Genomic DNA, 21,343 nt, shown 5'->3' with positions numbered 1-21,343 from the left:
ATTTTCTTCACATAGACTTAATTTATATCCAGTTTAAAGCACTGAAACTCCAAAGCGTACACAAGGATGTGAATGTCCATGCATAAACAGAAAGCAGAGTATCATCTTGCTGTAAGGCAGCACATTTTGGTTAGCAACTAGGGGTACATGAAAAAAAGATTATTCAAGGGTTCTAAACCCAAACTCAGGTGATTCAGTCACAGATCTGAAAGGTTGTTCTTATTGTATGGTACTGCTCAGTCAGCTTTTGGTTTACACTGTGTGCACAATGGAATCATGGAAAAAACCTTTTACTTGCCTCCAGAATTAAATCACACTGCTTTGTTATTACTGTGCTGAGTATGGTCAAGAAACTACTGGAGTTTGACGAGCAGCACACTGAGCTTCTGTGTGATTTAATGCAGTCAGATAACTGTATCTCTAATTAAATACTTCTGATAATTTCTACTAAAAAATATCAAAACTTACAATGGTTCTCTTATGATATTCAATACTGAGATACCATCTTTTCAATTCACCTCTACATTAAGAAAAAAAATCTTTTCAGAAAAAAAGACATCTATAAATGCACAATTATTTACTCATACTAGCTGACATATCTATAACTTGGTATGAGAAACACAGTAATAGTAGAATTTCTGTATTCAGTCACAAATTGTCTTGATTTGTGAACAGTTTTGTTCCAGCAGAATGAAGATACATAACACTTCACATTCACAGAATAGTAGTTTATTCTTTAGCTTTCAAACTTACACAATGCCAAGAAAGCGTGCTTTGAGGCCATGAGAACAAGTACCCTTCGCAGGATATCTTTGTTAATGATGTAGTTTTTTATGTGATAAGTATGATGTTCTACACAGAAAGTCAGCAATTCCAGTATTAATGCCAAGAGTTGAGCTGTCTGAAAATCATCTGTAATAAAAGCAAAACCAAAATAATTCAACATATTTAGGAGGCTGCCTTCAGAAGTTAACTTCAAATATCCAACCACAGTCTGGTCAACATTTCCAAGTTCTTGTATATTCCCACAGATAGTTCAGGGAACATGCTGCAGGGTATGTTTAGTCTTTAAAACAGAAGTTGAACAAGCTTGTTAAGGACTGAGTATTTTCTATTTATACAGATATGGCAGGAAACCCTCTTAATCTACAGAAACAATTACATTTTGTCCGTCTTAAATCAATGTTTGATGGTTCAGAGAGTACGGAACATTGACACAAGGGGTCATGCCTATTTAACCAAATCTCATTATTTGGTTAAATCCTCATGTCTAGATCATAAAGTATTGCTCTATACACAGTGCCTTGACTAAGTATGTATCAAAAATGTGACCTAATATGCCTTTTAACTGAAGTACTATACAAGAAATATCTCAGGCTCTTTTAATACTTTCAGGACATAATCATATCAGCATATATAAAACATAAATCCTGCTTTTAAGTAGACAAATAATAGATTAAATACACATTAGATTTAATCTTTTTTTTTTTTTTTAAAGGCAGTGCTACCTTTTTAAAAATATTGCCAGATTGTTGACCATTAAAGAACACAAGTATTTTAAATCGCAAAAATCTTGCTTTCAGTCTATCTGGGAGTCAGCTGAGATAAAACAGATTAACTAATCCCTTGGAAATCTTTACAATAAATTAAACAGTTTAGAGAACATTGATGTATAATTTATGTATCTCCTTTTACATCCATTTTGGATGTGTTATACTATTAATAAACAAACAGCACTGCTGCTAGTAGCCATCAAGAACAGTTACTTCACTGATCTCTGCTTTTTTAGTCTGATGTAAAACCAATATCCTCGAACTCAGCACAGCATCGTGATAGACACCTTCTCAAGGGCAAATCTGCATCCTCTCTAGTACACCTGACCTTAAAAAATATTTATGTATGTTTACAAGTCTATGCCAGTGAACAGCCCGATGAGTTACTGAAAGTCATACAAATGTTTTAATTTTTGCTGAAGGAAGATATGCAGCAAATGCTGTTCACTTCTTAAATGAGGTTTCTTTGCTGAATTTTATACATTTTAGTTATTCAAATGGCTAAATCATTAATCAACATTTTATTCTGAACTATGTATCATAGTCTCAGATTCTCTTTAAGACAGAAAAAATACTCTGACAGTTATTCTATTTTAAACATTGCCATTCAACAGCCTTGATGTGCCCAAAACCCAGAGTGGTATTACCTTTGCTAGGCTTGTCCTCTGTAGTATTGGCCAATAAAGGGGCTGTCAGAACGTGCATACAGTGTTTGTAGAAGAAACCCAAGAACTCTGTCTTTTCTGTTTTCTAAAGAATAAAAAAAAGTAATGATATATGTATCACATCATGAAATATTCTAAAAAAAACAAATGTAATTTCATTTTAAGGTATTTACTTACATTGGCAGTGGCAAGCATATTTTCTGGATCAACCAAAGTACGAAGCAAACCCATGAGAAGCACTGCCCCTCCAAGTTCTGGATCTGTGTCACAAATCATGTGTTCTATAATGAGGTTAATGAGTAATATATCCTAACGGGGGGGGGGAAAAAAAAAGGGAAAAAAATCAATTGTAATGGTACTCCCTTGCCCCAAATCTGAAATTATCTTCTAAAAGGGTTATCACCTGGTTAAAAATAACACTACCAAAATTTTGTAAAAAATAAAGAATACCTAACAAGAAAACCCAAGCTTAACAGAAACAAATTAACTTTACATTCCAGTGACACATTTTGGTCAGTGGTTCAACTGTAAGAAGGCAAGTAGTGCAGAAAAATCTTTCAAAGCAACTGAAAATGGCTCTGAAATTAAGATTCTAATTTAGAATTTAGTCTGAACTGAAACACTGAAAGATAAAAAGTACAGAAGCAGATACTTAAACAGTCTCAAAATTCAACTGATTTCTGGAAGGATTTTCAGAGACCAGAAGTTCTAATTTGTATCCCCCTTTAGAATACATACCAAGAGTTTTATTTCCAGAAAAATACAACAGTAAATTTTACAATGTTGCTGAACTTGATGAGATTATTTTCACCTAAAAATAATCCCAACATGTATTTGCAGAAAACAAGAATAACACATAAAAGTAGAAAATTATATTTACATTTCAGAATCCCTACATGAAAGGTGGTTACCACTGTCCCCCATAAAAGATGACAGACATCAAATGGCTGGAACCACCAGCGATATTCCCTGTCCCAGCTGTCCCTTTCTTCCCATACAGAAGTAGCAGCACCAGCAGCTTCCTGTTCTCCAGCATGTTTTTAGCTGACACAAGAAAAAACATTAACTATCTCCTCCATGGAAAAGCCAGCACAATGTTTTTTCTCCACTGAATACCACTTTGAAATACCTTTCTTACTGCTAGTTGTGCGTTAGCATTTTGTATTAGTCAGCTACGGAGGATCTCTGGGAAATATAAAACTCTGTCAAAAAGTGTTCTTAAACACTTAGGACTGTAATTCCACTTTCAACATGTGTGACAGTAAACTGAACACAGGTTTCTTAAAAGTAAATTAAAAATGTATGTACATGTTAAGGTCAAGAATGAAATTTTTATTTCACATTTTAAGGAGGCCATTATTCAAAAACATTTTGTTTTGCTTGTATGACAGCTGATGTTAACCAAAACGGTGCTTTATGATAACCTGTTTTACTTTACACACAACAGAACAAGAATATGTAAATAGGCAAACAATCCATCTCGCCTAACAGAACTTTTAGAAACATGGTAGTTCGGTATCTTGTAACCATCATGACTGTATTCCATACTTCTTCATAACTAAGGCTCATGTCATTAATAGAGTTGTAAATATAAACCAATAATTTCGGAAACCAATACAGACATTTCTGGGGACCCTCTACTTACATCATCATTCTGCTGTGCTTCCTGCATGACAAACTCCCGTACCATGGATGGGTTGTATTCAACCAAATATGAGAATATATCAGTGGCTGCACTTCGTACTTGTGCATCATCCATACCCTGGAAAAGTCAAATAAAATCATTTATGTTTCCTTCAAAGAAAAGGCTTAAATGGAATGAAAAACAAAGCATATAGCTTTTACTTCCTACTTAAAAGTCATACCTAACTATTACTAAAACTGTATTCTAAAAATGAATTGACTCTAACCTCTTCTTTGTACATTTGACAAGTGTTGGGCAAAATAAATTTTATACTTGCCCTGCCCTTTGGTCTATTTCTCTGTTTTCTAACTTACTTGTACACCAAGATGCATTCCAAGATAGGAAAGCGAAAAAAAATATAAGAAAGCCAGGACGCTTACGAATGTCATATTGCAACGTCTTTTAAAGTTTTACAAAAATATTTTAAATGTCTTCGCTCGAGATTCGGAACAAGTCAAACAAAGCAAACACTTGAGAAAACCATGTGACTGGAGTTTGGCATACTTACTTTTTATAAAAACCTCTCTGGTGATAGACAAAATTGTTATCACAAATAAAATTGAACTGACTTACCAATATGACTTCTAGTGCTGGCAGTATGCCCATATTTGACAAGGTTTTGAAAAACGCATCTCTGTTTTGAGGTTGCAGTGTTTGAGAGAATGCACAGAATTCTTTCAGAAAATTTACCTGAAAAACAGGAATAATATACTAGTTAGTAATTAAAAAAAAAAATGCACATATCACTTCATAGTAAGTGTCCCCAGTTCATGTATATTTTGCAGATTTCTTACCAATTCCTGTCTTTTCTCCTCATCTGTGGCTTCATCTGTTAGTTGTGCAAACAAGTCTGTCAGAAATTTTTCATCTTCCTACAACGGCAAAACAATACCATTTGTTTATTTAACAATATGAAAACGCATCCAAGTATAATATAAAGTTCTTCTAAACCATGCTTCCAGCAATTAAGAGAACATATGCTTGTGTACTGTAGTTAATCATACCAGTATCAATTTTCTAATCCAATTTTCAAACAAATTAATATGAATGTTGTTTTTGAGCTTTTATCATGTTCAACACCGCCCCACCTCCCCAACACTTCATTCTCAGTTATGATGTATCTTATATTGCCTTTTGGCTATCCTTTTTGTATTTTCTACTGTCATTCTCATCATTTTGTCTATGACTTCTCTAACTTCCTTCCCCCTTGTCACATGACTGTCCCCTTAAACCACACTACATTACCCTTGCTTCAACTGTTTACATGCATTTATAAACAATCTCCCACTCAGCCCTACACAAACATGTTATGAGGTCTTTGCAGCAGAACTAAAGCAAAGATGCAACTAAGGGAGAGCTGCTTAACAGCAGGAATGAAGTGAGATTCTTTCCTTCCCATGTAGTGAAAAAGATCAATTCTAGAAACCAAATCAAAATAACTGTTCCTGTTATGTACCGCATTTATTGGGCATGCTGGCTGGCAGCAATCAAAAACCATTACAATATTTTTTATGCTGCTGTACCTTAGCAAAACTACAAACAGCAGCCAACACATTACAAACATATGTTTAGACTGGAAGAAGCAGTGATATTTAGCTTTCCATAACCTATACTGTCATAACAACTAGAAGATTATTAAAACACAAATAAACCTTCCCCCATCCTTTCCCCAATATTATACAATAATAAGACAGCATCTGCTTGAAAAAAAATACTTACACATCAGATACAAACATTATTTTTTCAAAAACTTGACAGTATTGTTTCTTCGAAGTCTGTAACACATGCAATATCCCCCCTACCCCAAAATAACAGTGCTAGACACCCAAGTTGCCTTCCTTATGTTTACACAGCATAAAGCAGAACCATGAAAGTATGTCTGATATATCCACATCAACTTTCTTACACTGCAAATTATCTAGGTACCTCATCCAGGTTCACCTTGCAGCCTTGCTGAGAAAATGAGTACCTCAGTTCCAACAGCACACCGAGCTAATGCAGCTGTAACACTGTCAAAACCCAATCCAGAATCTCTACACATGATACTGCATAACACAGATAAATCCAAAATAGCTTGGCCTGAGCTACTGCCGGCATTTCACCACACTATAAGGTAAACCCTATATTTAGGATATGCCACATTTCCTCTTGTTTGATGCTGTGCTTCTAACCTGATCCAACAGTCTAGTGATAATGAAAAATAATTATTTTTGGACACAATTTCCAGTCCTATTTCCATACTGCTTCAGAATCTAAATAAAATGAGATAGGAGAGGCCTCATTTGAAGTTTACTGAAATTCACTCTGGAGGATCAAGCACTGGAAATGTAAAGTTTGACTTTCAGATTTCAACACTCAAACATTCAAACAACTATTAAGGTCTTTGATTTCAAGAAACATAACTTAAGCTGTGATAAAAGAATACAAGGATGTTTGACTACCTGCTATCCAGCTTGGTAAGTTCTCTGTTCTAATGTATGTCATTAGACATTACAGATAACATAACTAATCCACAGTAGAGACTGACATACTTGTTTACTGAAATAATAAAAAATCAGCACAAAACCAAAAAAACCCCACATAAACCCAGTTCTTTTGAAGAGCATGCGAGTTATTCTCCATGATTAGCAGTGCATTTAACAAAAGGCTAAGTAGTTTGCTTTCATTTCTCTTTTTGCTATTTTGATCAAGATGTAAAACTAATCTATCAAAACTATTGAGAAGATGCACGCTTATCATCAACTGGAAAGTGTAACCCTTATTTCCATTCTCACTGTGAAATGGAACTTTTCACCTCCTTCATAATACCTGACAGTAAGTGCAAATCAATACCACAGAAATATCTCTGAATGACCACTGAAAAAAAATAATGGAAATTTTCAGCATTTAAATATGTCAAGAGCCATGATTAGCATGCTCCTGCATCAAAACGTACCTCAGTATTACTCAAAGTATCAACTTCTTTTTTTTAAGTCAAAATGTGGAAGGAGAGAAGGAGACCCTGCACTGCTGGTGTTATGTGGAGTCTAATTTATGACTCACTGCAGAGCCCCAGAGACAGAGGTGGCTGGGGAAGCTGCCCCTCCAGCACTGCATGGCAGAGCATGGCAGGCAAGGCCTCACTCAGCAGAAAGGCATGGGCAGGTCCCCACCCTAGCTCTCCCACCAGATCCCGCCACATCCCTGCGCGGTTCAAGATGTGGCCACCCACAGCCAACGGCAAACCCACTCACCCTGTTACTGGGCTTGCAAACACTTGGGATTTGTAGAGGGGGCATTGGGAAGCGATGAAGACTTCAGTGCTGATGCTTAATGTTTCAGGAATAATTTGCAGAAGTTCTGTTCGTAAACATTTTTAAACCTTCCACATATATACTATAAAACAGTATTCTACAATTCTGCATTAAATATAATATCGAGGCATTTCCCACCCATCTCCTCTCCCAAACTCCATTAAATACACTGTAGTTTTTAATAGGATTATCTGAAATGTCTAGGCCTCAGAACAAGAGCAATCTACTTCAAATTAAGATGGAACTGAGTTATTTGAAACATCCTACCCTTACATGAATAATATGCATTAAATGACAGTTACTTCAAGAAAATAAAACCAACCTATTACTAACTTCGCAGTTACATGTTATATCTGAAATGCGTTTAGATGCTATCCGATTCCAGATGCTTAATGAAAGGTAGACAGGTTGTTATTGATGGGAAAAGCCCCCAACCCTCTCACATTCATAGAAAAATTGTGATTGCAATGAACATTCTAAATATAAGATTCTCTCTCTCAAGCTGTGAAATTACTGACAAGGGCAGCATATCTGAAGAGACATTCCTGAACAACACTACCACAATCTATGGAAATGTACAGTCTCAGAGCAGAGTTCACATATTTTAGAAGTCACAAAGTGCCAATACCAAACGCTAGAATCACACCAGCTTAAAAGTTTTCTGTTTTTTTTTCCAACTTGCAAAAAGCCCCCAAATACATCTGTGAAGTGAACACAGTACAAATGCATATTTCTTTGCAGTATCTGGCCTCTTCATGCAAAAAAGGATCAAAACTCATTTGGATGTTATCTTAGAAGCTGTGAAGGTCTCAACTGTTTTTGAAGAAAACTGCAGATGATAGCTTACAGGGTAATTGTAGAATGTAGCTATTTTTCTCATGCACAGAAATTATGAAATGTGCAATACTTAAACTATGCAAATACCAAACACTAAATATATTCATTTTTGGTTTTGGAAGATCTAAATAGATGCTCCTAAGATTTAATACCTTTCAAAGTTCATGAAGATAAAATTATGCCAGGCCTCCTCCTCTCAAAAAGCACTTTAAAAAGCATTCTTCAAAAGCTGGCCTCTCTTAAATACAATTAACTTTCAGTTATCAGATACTTCATGTGTGTTATTACAGATAAATGACAAAAAATATCCCTTTCTCAAAAAAATTGCAAGAAACTCGATGACACCTAAACTGGAAAATAGAGTATACTTCCCATACCATTTTCCACCTCCATATTCATTTTAGGCAGAAATAATATTTCAGCCCAGAAAGTGAAAAGTTTCATAAAATGTTACCAGCAAACAGAATTACAGACTCAAACATACATTCCTTCCTGCTACCACATCAGAAGATTTCATAGTACAAAATGTTTTAATGTCCTTTATCTCAGACTGCCTTTCCACACATGCCTTCATTCGCTATCAATAAGCTATTTCCGCCTGAGACAACACGCTGAACCAGCAGTGGGATTCACTGTTTCTGTACACATTGAGAAAAGTTTTCTACAAAGAAGTCAATCTCAGAAATCATTAGCATGCACCACTCACAAACTTCTTTTACCAAGTCATTTCCCTCAAGAAGTAGCATCCTTTTACACTTTATTGCAAGGTAAGTTTTGCTGAAAGTAAATCTCCAGAGTTATTCCTGAGCCAACTACTGCAAAACAGCAGGAGCCATTCCAATCCTAAAACATTTGGGAAAAATTACCAACATGCACTGACACAATTCTTCCTCAAACAACTACTGATGATTACATTTACATCCATGGGGTTCTGTTAAAAATAAGTATGTGTAAAACCTCTTACAAAATTAAAGCCAGCCTATTGTTATATCCATATCCAGTAAAATATACAGATGTACGTAAATGCCTGCTATTTCTTAGGTACTGAAAAGGGGAGATAGGGTCTATCAGTAACATGATTTCTGTATTTAAAAAAGCTGATTTACCAGTATAGCAATACCACATGATCACTGCTCTACTAGGCACACAAATTAATTTAACGTATGTCCAATTCCACTCTCCACTTTCCTGAAAATAAAAGACTGAAGTCTAAATGCACATACTCAAAATGTAATCCTAACAATATTCTGTATTCTGGAAGATGAAAAACACCGCAGGAGAAAGGGGGGAGAGAACGGAAGGAAACAGTGTTTGCTCACTCTATGGCGCAGTTTTGCAAGTTTTTATTTTTTAAGAACTAATTAATAATGCAAAGGGAAAGAACTGGTGGCCTCCAGTGTGAACATCACTATGTATTTTTTAAATTGCAAAAGAGCGTCATATAAAGTAAGAAACACCACTTACCTGTCCCACCCCCACTCTCAAAACTTGGTGAACTCCATGTTTCAGCAAGGTTTCTTGGTGGCTATGACATCTCAAGACTAGAACAGGCTGGACCCCAAGCAGTAAGAGCATATTAGGAGGGGCTGAAATTGGAAAAAAATGTTATATACCTCTTTCGTATCTTAGGTACAACAAATCATAAAACCTGTAACTGAGTAGGTTTCCCCAGCACTTAATTCTGTAGACTGGAAATATTAGTATTATGAGTTTATTATCCATCATGACCAACAGTATTTAGTTTAGTGAGATCTTGACATAGTTACTTGAAATGACCGATCTTAGACAACTAAATCACAAATTAACCTCCATTTCCCAGAAAAGCCCATCAGTGTAAGCATTTTAATAAAGATTATGGGAAAGCTAAGCTTAGTGAAGCAGGAGGGAAGAATACAGTTCATAACCCTAGGTGCCAAAGGTTGACCCATTCTCTATTTTTGGTTTTACCATGAAACAGACAAAAGTTATTTAACTACCAAAGATAGCAAAATCATGGAAGCAGGTATCTTCCATGACTACAGAATTTATATATTTTTTTAAAGACATCAAAAATCTCCCCTAATAAAGCCAGAATTCTTAAGAATCAGCATATTCTTATTTACAGAATTCACTAGTTATAATTGCAAAACTGACTTGAAATGTCAGTGACCTTTAATGACCTTAAATGTCCTACCTTGACACCAAATACCTTAAAAAAGACACAGTGGTAATTTTAAATAAAGTCACCTGGCCTGTCAAAAAGCATAAGGCACAATCTGCACAGAGTCTTGTACAAACTTCTAGTCACTTTTCTGTAACTAATCTGAGATGAGGGTGTTGCAAAGTGCCACTTTAGTTAACACACAGCCTGAGATGAAAAGGGCTCTTTAGAGCTCATCTTTTTTTCATGGTGGAGGTAACAGTTTTTCTTCTCCTTTCATTCACAGCCAGTGAGAGAGAAAAGAACAGAATATAAAACAACTCAGGTGTACTATCAATAGTTGCAGTATGTCACAGGATATTAGCTGCTTAGGGAGTTTACTTTTAATATGAGAAGTAAAATATCCTGAAAAGACAGCTCTGTTGACACAATGGTCCAGGAGAGACAACCTCAGAAGAATTAACAGCAGAAGTATTCACCACCTGTATTATGCATCAACTGACTAAGAACTTGAGAACTCATCTGTGGGTCCCTATAAACTACATGAAGCACCCCAAAAACTCTTAAATTAATAATGACTTATAACAGAAACAGCTTCTTAAGTACACACTTGAGGTTAGTGAACACCAGGATCTCACAGAATCTAAAATAATGAATGCCAGAACTCCAATTACAGACAACTTTAAATCTTTCATGAAATAACACCCCCACCCCACCAAACTATTGTGATACAACCAGCTACAGAAATGCATGTTAAACCATACACTAATGAAAGAAAGACCCTACGAATTATAGAAGTGAAATCAACAAAAACAGTCTTTTAATTTTGTTCTCAGACCATTATTTATTCTGCTTAAAGAAATGAGAAGGAACAGTGTCATACATTTTATACATGGACTATGGGAAGGGGAGGGTGGAGAAAGGAAAGGGGACAAGAAAACTTCAGGGGGCAGAGATTACAGAAGTACAGCCTGACATACTGCTCTAAAAATAAATGAATAAATAAATGCCAGGTAAGCAGGTTTAAACCTGGTTTAGAGCTACACTGTGAGAACTTGAAAAAAAAAAATCAATCCTTTTAATCTCTTAGAAATGCAATGGGCATGTATTTTGTGATAGACTCTTTAATTTCCTCAAAACCAAGAGCCGATCATCAGTGCCAAATAATTACCAACCAATTCTTATTTATAAACTCAGGAAGTTCCCCCTTAATGCTATAGAGCTACACTGTGAAAGGACTAGGAAATGCAATATAGCACAGGACATATTTTCTTCCTTGTGTGCTACCACTCTTGACGCTTCAATGCTGTAGAAAGCACCTTAGAAATTTGAAATATTTATCTAACTTTTAAAGTAATGCAATGCTAATTCCTCCAACTCCACTGCACAGGGAGCATTATTCTCAACCATATACACAACAGCAACAGAAGTGAAGGTTCAGAAACCTGTGGTCACACAACAAATCAAAATCACATCCGAGCCTCTATTTCAACTGTAAACTGCAATTAACAAGTTTCATAACCACACTGAACCTTGATATTCTAACCCAAGTTGAATGTAACACAGGTGGTAAGAGACAGAAGAAAGGAAACTAATCAGCCACTAGTCCTCAACCAAGTTACTCTGATATTTCTGGCAAACAAACCCTTAATGATTTTGCAGGATCAGGTCCCCTTGTTCCTTGTCCAGTTTCCTTTTTAAAGTTCAAGATCCCTCTCAGAATCAGCTTCTGACACCAAGACTCCTGAACAATTATTCTTCCCGTCCCTCCTCAAACCAAGATGTATCATCCTCAGGACTCTGCTTTTAGCAACCCTTGCAAAGAGGTCAAGATATTTTAGAGACACTATTCATACTGGATATTCAAGTTGAGATCCCTTAACTGATTCTTTTTCAGCACTCTCTCAAATTTAGGCTTATAAACTTTCTCAAACTGACCACTCCAAAATTATTAAGGCCTTTTGACTGTTTCAGATACAGATTTCTGACTCTTTATCAAGGACACACATACAGACATGAAGAGTTCGGTTCAGTTAAGCATAAGCTGGAGTCTAGTACTACTGAACATGTCCCAAACATTCCAGTAGGCCTCCAGCGGCTACTCCAATAAGTAAGTGATGGCCTGTCCACAAGGCAAACGGGCCAGCTGCTAAGCCTGGGTGACATCTTATGCATCTGACTGTTTGACATAGATTAAAGTTCTGAGAGAGTGGATTAAACAATATCCGTACTCTAATCAACTGAGAATGCTGCATGAAATGTCCGGAGGCCTAGTTTTGACAACAATTTGCTCTATGAGCTTGAAAAAGGAAAATTCACTTTCCTTTGCTGTATTTTCCATGAAATTAAACAGGGTGCATTCTGAGATTCAACTGACAATAAATATGATTAAGGTAACCAGCAACATCTAGCACTCTGTCCATTTCTCCAGATCAGACAGCTCCTACAAGACAATGGTTATTGGCTATTCACTTAAGTGTTAGGAGAATGAAAGTAATGATAATTAACTTCTACAAACCAAAATACATATGCTGTAACACTTGGCTGAGTTAGTTGAAAGCTTTGGGAATCTCCCATTACAGAGATGTGCCACCTGCTTCTACATAGTTCAGGAAGTTCATGGGTTGGTGCAGAACACTTAAGACATCTAGGTAAAATATCTAAAGCATCATAGAACCTCTTTACATTTGCAGTAAGACATACATCATGAAAATCTGGTAATTCCAAGCAGTATTATTTAGGGACTTATAAGACAAACTAAGAAAACATTCAAGCACCTAAGGCAATGTTATGTTCTGAACCTGTACTTTCCAAACAACTAATTTAATTTACTTCAAAACTAGAAACAGTTATATACTGGCAAGAGATTATATTTTTGAAATTTAGGTGATGCAATTTTTTTTTTTCTGATCATGGTAACATGACAAGAATTATCATTAACTGTAGTACCTATAAAGTCCCAAAATACAGAAAAAAATCCCTAACAAAATCAACCCTTCAAAATGCAAACAGTACTATTAATTCCAAACAACCTCATTCAGGATTCTACATGTGCTTGCTCCATTTAAATACATTACAGAGAATCCAGTCCAAAATATGAAATTTAAGAACAAATATTTAACAGCTCAGTACTGCAAATCCATGCCTTTTATGTCATACTTCAAAACAGCTTTCAGAATGACAGAAGTGAGGGTTCCATCGAAGCACTTCAATTTTTTCAAGAAAAATTATCCAACTTTCTCTGCTCAAGTGCAAATAAAGAGACTGAAATTCTGAAACTTACCTGTAACATACCAACTATTTCCACTTTATTAAAAAAGATGAAAGAATGAAGTGTTGATAGCATATTTTCCTCAAAAACTGAGGGAGTGGGTAGGACCATATCTTGAATATACTGTACTCTGTATGTCTGATGTATTTTTTGCTTCAGCTCTGGATCAGATATAGGAATCACCTCTTTAAATTTTGCTGTTTTAGTCAGAAATTCCCTGTGTTTCCGTGACTGTGATAAAGATGGATCATATTCTAGGCATCCAATTACGTCCATTATACATTCCTCGGAAAACATAACTTCAAAAAGTGCAGTTCTGTTCAAAAGGAAAATTCCCTTGATAATTTCATATAAGTGGTGTAGTCCTTCAATGTTCTCCAAGTCTTCGCACACATGAAAAATTTCTAAGAGCTTCTTAATATAGCCCTCATTTTCCAGTGCTAGTGCGAGTTTTTCACGGCGTAATGGTGAAGGCAGTGAAGATGCCACAAGTTCTGCAATTTCTTCTAGTCGACTTAATTCACAAGACGGCAATTCTAGACCTGGTGATGACATATCATCAAAACGTTCTTCCTCAGATTCATCAACAAGGTCCTGAGTAATATCGACAGAAGGGTCTTTGCCTTGAACCTACAAAATGTGTTAAAAAAGTAGAGCTTAATGTTTACTGCTACTTGAAGCTTTTTTAAAAATACCATTTCTAATGTCACACACTTTTTCTTTGTATAGGCAAAACAGAAGTGCAAATGTTAAGACATGAGTACAGCTGGTTTGGCAAATAAGAGATAATGAAAAGATTTCTTCTAACAGAAGTCTTTACAAAATTATTCCTACATTAGATACTTATTTTCAACAAAAAGAAGGAAGAATAAAGAAAAAAAAGCTACATTTTCCCAGTACTTCAAACACACAAAACCAATTCATAATTACTAGTAGGGACAACAACTTTTTAATAGACTATTGAACGAAGCTATCTGTTTCCAGTCTTTATTATCTGCAGACAGATTTTCAAATGCAAACCAGTATTACATTATTGCAGTGACAGCTTTAAACATTTCTCTATATGCTATTTAGCTGCTCTTGATGCTTTTTAAAGCTTCTGCTACCTCAGAGGAGAGAGGCCAGTCTCCTTAATTTAATTGTTGTGTTCGGTTAGAGAGCTGCAAGTCAAAATCTGTTACTATGCGCTTTCTAAATACTAAACAGTGGCACAGAATCCCCTCTTAAGAAGACAAAACCCCAAACAAACACTAACAAAAGCGTAGTGGAAATCTAGAGCTGTCAGGAAAATAAGGCACAGGATCTGCAAAGATCTTTCCAGAGATATGATGAGGAAACTGCAGAAAGTACGAATTAGTGGGAAAAAAAAAAAAAAAGAGAGACAGATGCTTGGACACCAAAGTGTTTCAGCTTTAATGACATCTTAACTGTAGTATCTGCTTGGAGTCTGATGTGTCAAATTCTGAAAACCACTGCTATGCAGAATGGTAGAAGGTACTGTTCTTTTTAATCTTGAAAATCAGCAAAAAAAAATTGTGAGAAATAATTTTTCATGGGTAACAGCAAGCTTATACTTAGATTAAAATCCAGAATGCTGTTAAAACCCACATACTCTTCTGCTTATACATCAGCAAGCAGTTCCAGTATAAGTGGTCTCAAAGTTTTCCTTTTAGAAGAAGCTTTAATGACTGAGGAAGCCTAAGATCTTTAAAGTACACTAGACAAAAATACAATAGCATGGCCTCAAAACAGGATGTAAAGACACTGGTTTCTTACAAAAATATTAGATCTTTACATGAGGCTGAGGAAGCTGGGCTTCTTATCTGGGTGTTTCCCAAGAACACAATTTCCCTTTTCCCCCATTCTGTTTCTGTCCCCAACTTTTGGTCCTTTGACTGCTAAGGTTCCTGGAAATGTTTCTGTACTTATTTACATAAGTTTTTGTATTCATTTATGTAAGTGGTAAACTGTTGAAAAGATCCATTCCTTTAAAAAGCAATGATCTATACACATGCAATTATGAAAACAGATTTCTTTTGCTTTATTTCTGAAATCAGTGAGAACAAAGTCCAAAGAGAGTGGAGAGAGCCAGATGTTTCTTAAGAAGAGAAAGAGAGTGTGCATAGAGAATGAAGCAAATTTAGAAAAATCCCACCTAACATAGCACAGAAATTAAGAAAAGCTGTAATGGTTGGAATGGAAGAAAAAAAACTAACAAGAACTGACACACTGAACTAACATCAGTGAATATATTGACAAAACTCTTTTAGGAGGTGTTGGTCTATAGTTAATACCTGACCAAATGTTATACAGAAACAGCACGGATTCAGTAACTTTGTAGTCATCTGGTTGTAGTGGTAAAACATGAGTTAACACATACTCAAATATGTAGATTCTACATATAAATTGTCTGATTTCTTTAAACTGTAGGAATAGTAGCTTTGAGGTGGTAATACAGGGATAGAGTTATCTCCTACTTCAACTATCAGATCGATCTTTCATACCCTGACCCTATAGAAGCATACTGTCATATTTACACAGAAAAATGCTCTGTTGAGAAATTCAATAATCCCCTCACCAGAAACAGAAGAATGAGATAAGAGAAAGAATGAGAAATGGAGAAAGAGAAGTGGGAATAAGCAATAGTTGAATCCATGAGAAATACATTATAGAATTCACTAAGAGCTCACACACATTCTTCTCTCTACAATAAAACTTTGGGCAGGTAACCTTTCCCCTTCTGGTTGACCTGGAAAAAGTTAATTATGAAATTAATTGTTACGAAACTTTTTAAGCACTTGTTTTGAGCTAAACTTCCTTGGGTGATAAGAGATCTAAAAAGTTATGTTAAGCAAGAAGACCTGAAAATGCTCTAAAAAAAAAACCCAAAACCCAAACATAGTTTAAGTTCATAACAAATTTCTGGAGGAAGGAAAAAGTTTTCAAACTCAAACATGCAACATTTGGGGGAGGTTGCTAAGATGGTAAGTTTTTACTTTCTATGTACTCTGTTCAGATCCACCCCTTAGAACAACCTAAAAATTTTGAACACAAACATTAACATGATTTAGTTTGTCTCAATCTTACATTTATTAAACTTACCTGACATATTTTTTCCCATATTTCATCACATCCTGCTTTTTCTTGAAAGCTAAGTGCCAAATCATAATTTTCAGCTTCAGACCACACAATCAAGGTATCCTTTAAAGAGAGGAAGAGTATTTTCAGGCAATGTATTTCAGATTTTACAAACCTGAATAGTGTTTAAAGAGTAAAATTTTAAAATAAAACCAGCTTGACACATAATAATGACAGGACAGTAATACAATACAAACGTAAACATCGTTCTTTTTATTCTGAGATTCCTAGGATTAAAAACATTTCTCCATAAATCATAATAAGGAAGTTCCAGAAAGATATTGAAAGTTTTTGTTCTTAATTCACACGATCATATTCTAAGTCTCAAAAAGTTTGATCTAGAATATGCACTTCTTCCTCAATGCATCCTCTGCTAAAATATGGTAACAGAAGTAACAGGTTTTGTGGTTGTTTTTTTTTTTTAAAAATGTATCAATTGGGCTACATAAAACTGAACATCTTTTGTAGGATCAAAGCTACAATCTTTTCTTCATTTTTTACAGGCTCCAGAAGACACTGTACCAATGCACAGAACAGCTGCTTAAAAAGCAGCCCCAAGATGCCTACAAACAAGAACAAACTTGAATACACAGAGTTAACTGCCCAAGAGTATGCATACCTATTACACTGAACCACAACACACCATTTTTACTCATTCCAAACTATAATTCTGAAAAGATGTTTTGCCCCAGATTTCTAGAAGTTAGATGAAACCGCATTTAGCTGTGTTTACTACCCAGACACTTAAGCTCTCATCTATAGTTCAAGAGTTTATCAGAGCCCTCATATTGCATGGAAAAACAATATATGGAAGTGGAAGCTGATGCTGCAAAACAGCAATATGTCACACTGAGAAGATATTTGATGCAGTAGTTTACAGTCTGCTAAATAACTTTTAGAATAATAAAACACAAGAGAAGAAAATATAATCTGCATTATTTACATATTGGATCAAGTTTTATTTTTAAAGTATTTTGTCTTCCTGTAACAGCTAGCTGAAATATAGGCACATTAAATACATACAGCCCCATGAAACCGCATTATTTCAACTAAGTGCCAAAACATGCATTTACTCACTAGGACAAGAGACAGAAGAAGTCTTCTGTTTCAGTGAGAACCATAAAATATTTTTGTTTCATTAAGGATAGATTTTGCTTACAGTGATTATTCCTAAAGAAATTAATTTTAAATATTTGCAAAAGCATTGTAAGTTGCCAGAAAGCTATAAAGTTTAAGACAGTTTATTAATTAGGCTTAATTTATTTCAAATATTAAAATTAACACTGAGGATAAAGAGGAACTGTACATTTAGATTTCCATATGCACTTACTAGAAAACTCCTTAAACTAAACTATAGTCTAAATAGCACGATCAGCTAGCTCCATTAGGATTCAGTCAAGCAATACAATATAATCAATTTGCCATTACCAGAGCAGATATACTGCTTCAGAGGCACTACCAGCTTTACCTTGCAAATGGCAAATAGTTTACCTTTTCCAAAGGGTTGAGGAAGAGGTGGTACACAGAAGAAAGGGATTTAGGAAGACCACCTCCAAAATACAAAAGGAAGAAGAAAATCACAATTAATGGTTTATTCTCTGCCAGACAAGTCATGGTGCAAATACTCTGGTAATAACAGATTGACAGCACTTAGTACTGCTGACTCCTATAGAATAAGAAAAGTAACAGTTTACAAAAACTTAGAATGGAAAGGTCCAAAAGATTTTTTTTTAACCATCTTTTAAAAACAGTATGTACCTTACTGCAGTATTAATTGTATGTATTAGGTTCAAAATCTAATACATTAATCTCTGCAGTAAGTATTTATACTGCAGTAATTTTCAAGACCACTGTCACATCAGCTTCCCACTAAGTAGAGCTTATTTAATTAAAAAAAAAACAACCTAACACTATATATTAAGTAGACCCTAGCAGAATTTGCAATGTTCCTATCTAACTACATTTCTATTTATATGAAAATAGTTGGATTTCTAAGCAAGCCATTTCCAAAAGACCACCAAAATATATTTTCTTCTCTATAAATAATATAACTAAAACAGGGAAATGACTAAAAGAACAGAAATAAGGATAGTGTTATTAACTGCAATAAATTGAATAAAACAAAGCTCTAAGTCTCTGAATAAAATCCAGCACTGGCCCAAGACAGGTCTGTCTGTCTTTTTCCTCAGGGGAGAGGAGCCATGGACAGAGGAATGCAGGCAGAGAAAAATGAAAGGGAAAACACAAAGGTAAAGCTGCTTTTGAAAACTAAAGTCACAGGTGTACAGAAGTGTATTTGGCCATAGTATATCAATTGTTCTTGTTAAACCAGATAATATACTATCATACATGGAAGTTCAGACAGTATTTTTTCATTTCTACACATTCTGATTATTTTTTAAAATTGTTTCTTCTTTGGAAGGAAAAACAAAAAACTGCGGAAAAATTACTTGAGCAGCAGAACAATAATCGCCAAGTTTGGTTTATTAGTATTATAAAAATATTTTCCAGTTACCAATAATAACCATTTCAAATTATTAGTTATCTATTCTCTTATCATTCAAGGATTTCACATTGTAGATCAGTGCGTCAACAGAAATCTATCAACTGCTACTCATCGAATCTTTAGTAAGAGAGTATTTGTAAGTCCTTTCTTGCCTCAACAGGCTTTTAAAAAAATAACATGAAACAAAGTGAGAAAAGCATTTCACTCTGTTGCATAATACACAGTTTGGTCAAAGTTTGAAATGACTGTTAAACACCGACAGTTATTAGTGTCATTTCATTTTCTTAATCCTACAAAATTTATAATTATCAAAAAAGCAGCAGTACAAGACTTACACAGGTAGGGAGAAATGACTGAAGGAAATTCTAGAAGGAGTTAAAGATAAAAAAACATAAATAAAAGTTTAGTTTCTGCTTCTTTTATTTAAAGGTATCTTTCTATATGTTTGATCTGAAATCCCTTCAAGTGTAATTTGAATCTACTAACTACTCTGGACCTCTCAGCTATAGAATAAGACTATCTGTTGCTTCCAAATGACAAACATTCTTCTTGCAATTCCAAAAAGCAACTGAAATTTCTTAAGACTATCTCCTCCATTTCAAGAGAAAGCAGGAGTGTGAATAAATATGCATAGTAATAGTAGCTATTGATTTGAGGTAAGGACATGAGTCTTGCATATTACCCCTCTATGATCGTAAAATCTCCAGTCTTACACAATTCATAAAAGCAGTTCTGGCTCAGTTTGATAAAACCTTTTTTTTTTCCCTCATTACACAGAAAGTGTTAGCCTCTAGACAAGGAACTGGATGGGATGACTAAAACAAAAATCTAAAATTGTTCTTACCTAGCTTGTTAAACACAATTAAATTGTGAAACTGCAGCATTAAATCATAGCTACATTGTGTGAACTAAGTCACAAACATGGACATATGCTTTATCACTAAAGGCTTTTCTACCAAGTACTCTGCAAGAATCCAAGCATTCTAGCCCATCACATTTTACAAGATGCATTAATTCTTGGCAAGATCTTTTTTAAATAGGTTGATAATCAGGAAACTACTTCCGTAGAGTTAATCTTATTCTGAGTTTGAAAATCATTTGCTGCTTTGCAAAAAAATATTTTGACAATAGTGCCAGTTGGATGTGTCATCACTACCTTAGCCCATGCAAAATTGCTGTCTTCATAGGACTGTTTATATAAACTTGTCTTCTTTCGTATTATTGGTCATTATGACTGCTCAGATATAACCAGGAATCCTTAATTTTAAGCAAAAATTCTAAGCATGCCTCTTTTTAGAATAACTATATATTCAACGTTCCCATAAAAAGGTATTTATAATTTCTACCAATGGAAGTTAACTTCTTGAATTCTTATCCTTATAATATTACACCCTGAGGCAAAACCTCGGCATACAATCAGGGATTTCTCTACTGCTTGTTTCATTGTTGGCTGCATCAAATCCACATGGAGCAAGTTCTGGTTTAGTTAGATGTTTTTAAGGAAGCATTGTTGTGTGCTACAGCTTTATTTGAGGCTTCATCCCTAAGAAGCTAACCTTCAAAAATACCACTGCAATAGTTTTAAGTCAGGAAGCAGTGGCAACTATACTTAGATGGACAGGGCTTAATATGTACCATAGGATTTCTACTTGGTTTTTGAAATTATTTCCAAAAGGCTTACTTTCCTTAATAGAAAAGTTGTTGAATACACACTATCAGTCTCAAGTTCTCACCATAACATTCACCAGAAGTCACACTTTTATTAGACATTAAATCAGTTTTATTTAACTATTAGCAAGCTGATAAGCAGGTGTGTTGTACAGCAGTCATACAGTCTCCAAAGCAAGCCCTGGAATTTCATAATGACGAATTTCACAGAAACTAGTACTCGGGATTTGATTCTGCTGTAAGATTTATTTAAGATTTCTTTCCTAATGTGATAAAATCAAGAAACTGTTACTGTTTGACAGTTGTCTCTCACTGGTGTTCACATCCAGGGAGAATAGTCGTCTTCTCTGCAGCTCCAAAATACTCTTTTGGCATCCCTATAAGATTCAGGCTACTCTCAAGAAGTAGTAATCCCACAATTTAGATAGGTCTTTCATAAATTCTTGCTTTCTGTCTTAAAAAGCAAACTAATCTCTCCCTGTTAGTCCTCAAACGATTTAGGCCTATGACACTTTCCTGGTCCTCAAGGGAAGTTCAACACAGGAAGGTTGTTTCTCCCTGTTTTGGAGCACCTGATTGCTAGTCTTC

General features: G+C 35.1%; 1 protein-coding gene across 1 annotated transcript in view; it reads right to left on the bottom strand.

Annotated features, from left to right (window-relative positions):
* PPP4R3A (protein phosphatase 4 regulatory subunit 3A) overlaps nt 1-21,343 on the bottom strand; it is a 45,173-nt gene that overhangs the window by 10,224 nt on the left and 13,606 nt on the right. Inside the window, exons 3-10 of the mRNA XM_026849530.1 lie at nt 16,546-16,644; nt 13,456-14,073; nt 4,697-4,774; nt 4,476-4,592; nt 3,864-3,980; nt 2,396-2,527; nt 2,201-2,303; nt 754-912 (exon numbers count right to left, since the gene is read on the bottom strand). Of these exons, the coding sequence (XP_026705331.1) occupies nt 754-912; nt 2,201-2,303; nt 2,396-2,527; nt 3,864-3,980; nt 4,476-4,592; nt 4,697-4,774; nt 13,456-14,073; nt 16,546-16,644 (1,423 nt within the window). The remainder of the gene's footprint in view (nt 1-753; nt 913-2,200; nt 2,304-2,395; nt 2,528-3,863; nt 3,981-4,475; nt 4,593-4,696; nt 4,775-13,455; nt 14,074-16,545; nt 16,645-21,343) is intronic.

Source organism: Athene cunicularia (assembly GCF_003259725.1).
Source record: "Athene cunicularia isolate RWA chromosome 5 unlocalized genomic scaffold, athCun1 chr5_part1, whole genome shotgun sequence".
Taxonomy (NCBI): Eukaryota; Metazoa; Chordata; class Aves; order Strigiformes; family Strigidae; genus Athene; species Athene cunicularia.
This window is presented reverse-complemented; position numbering and strand designations above follow the sequence as displayed.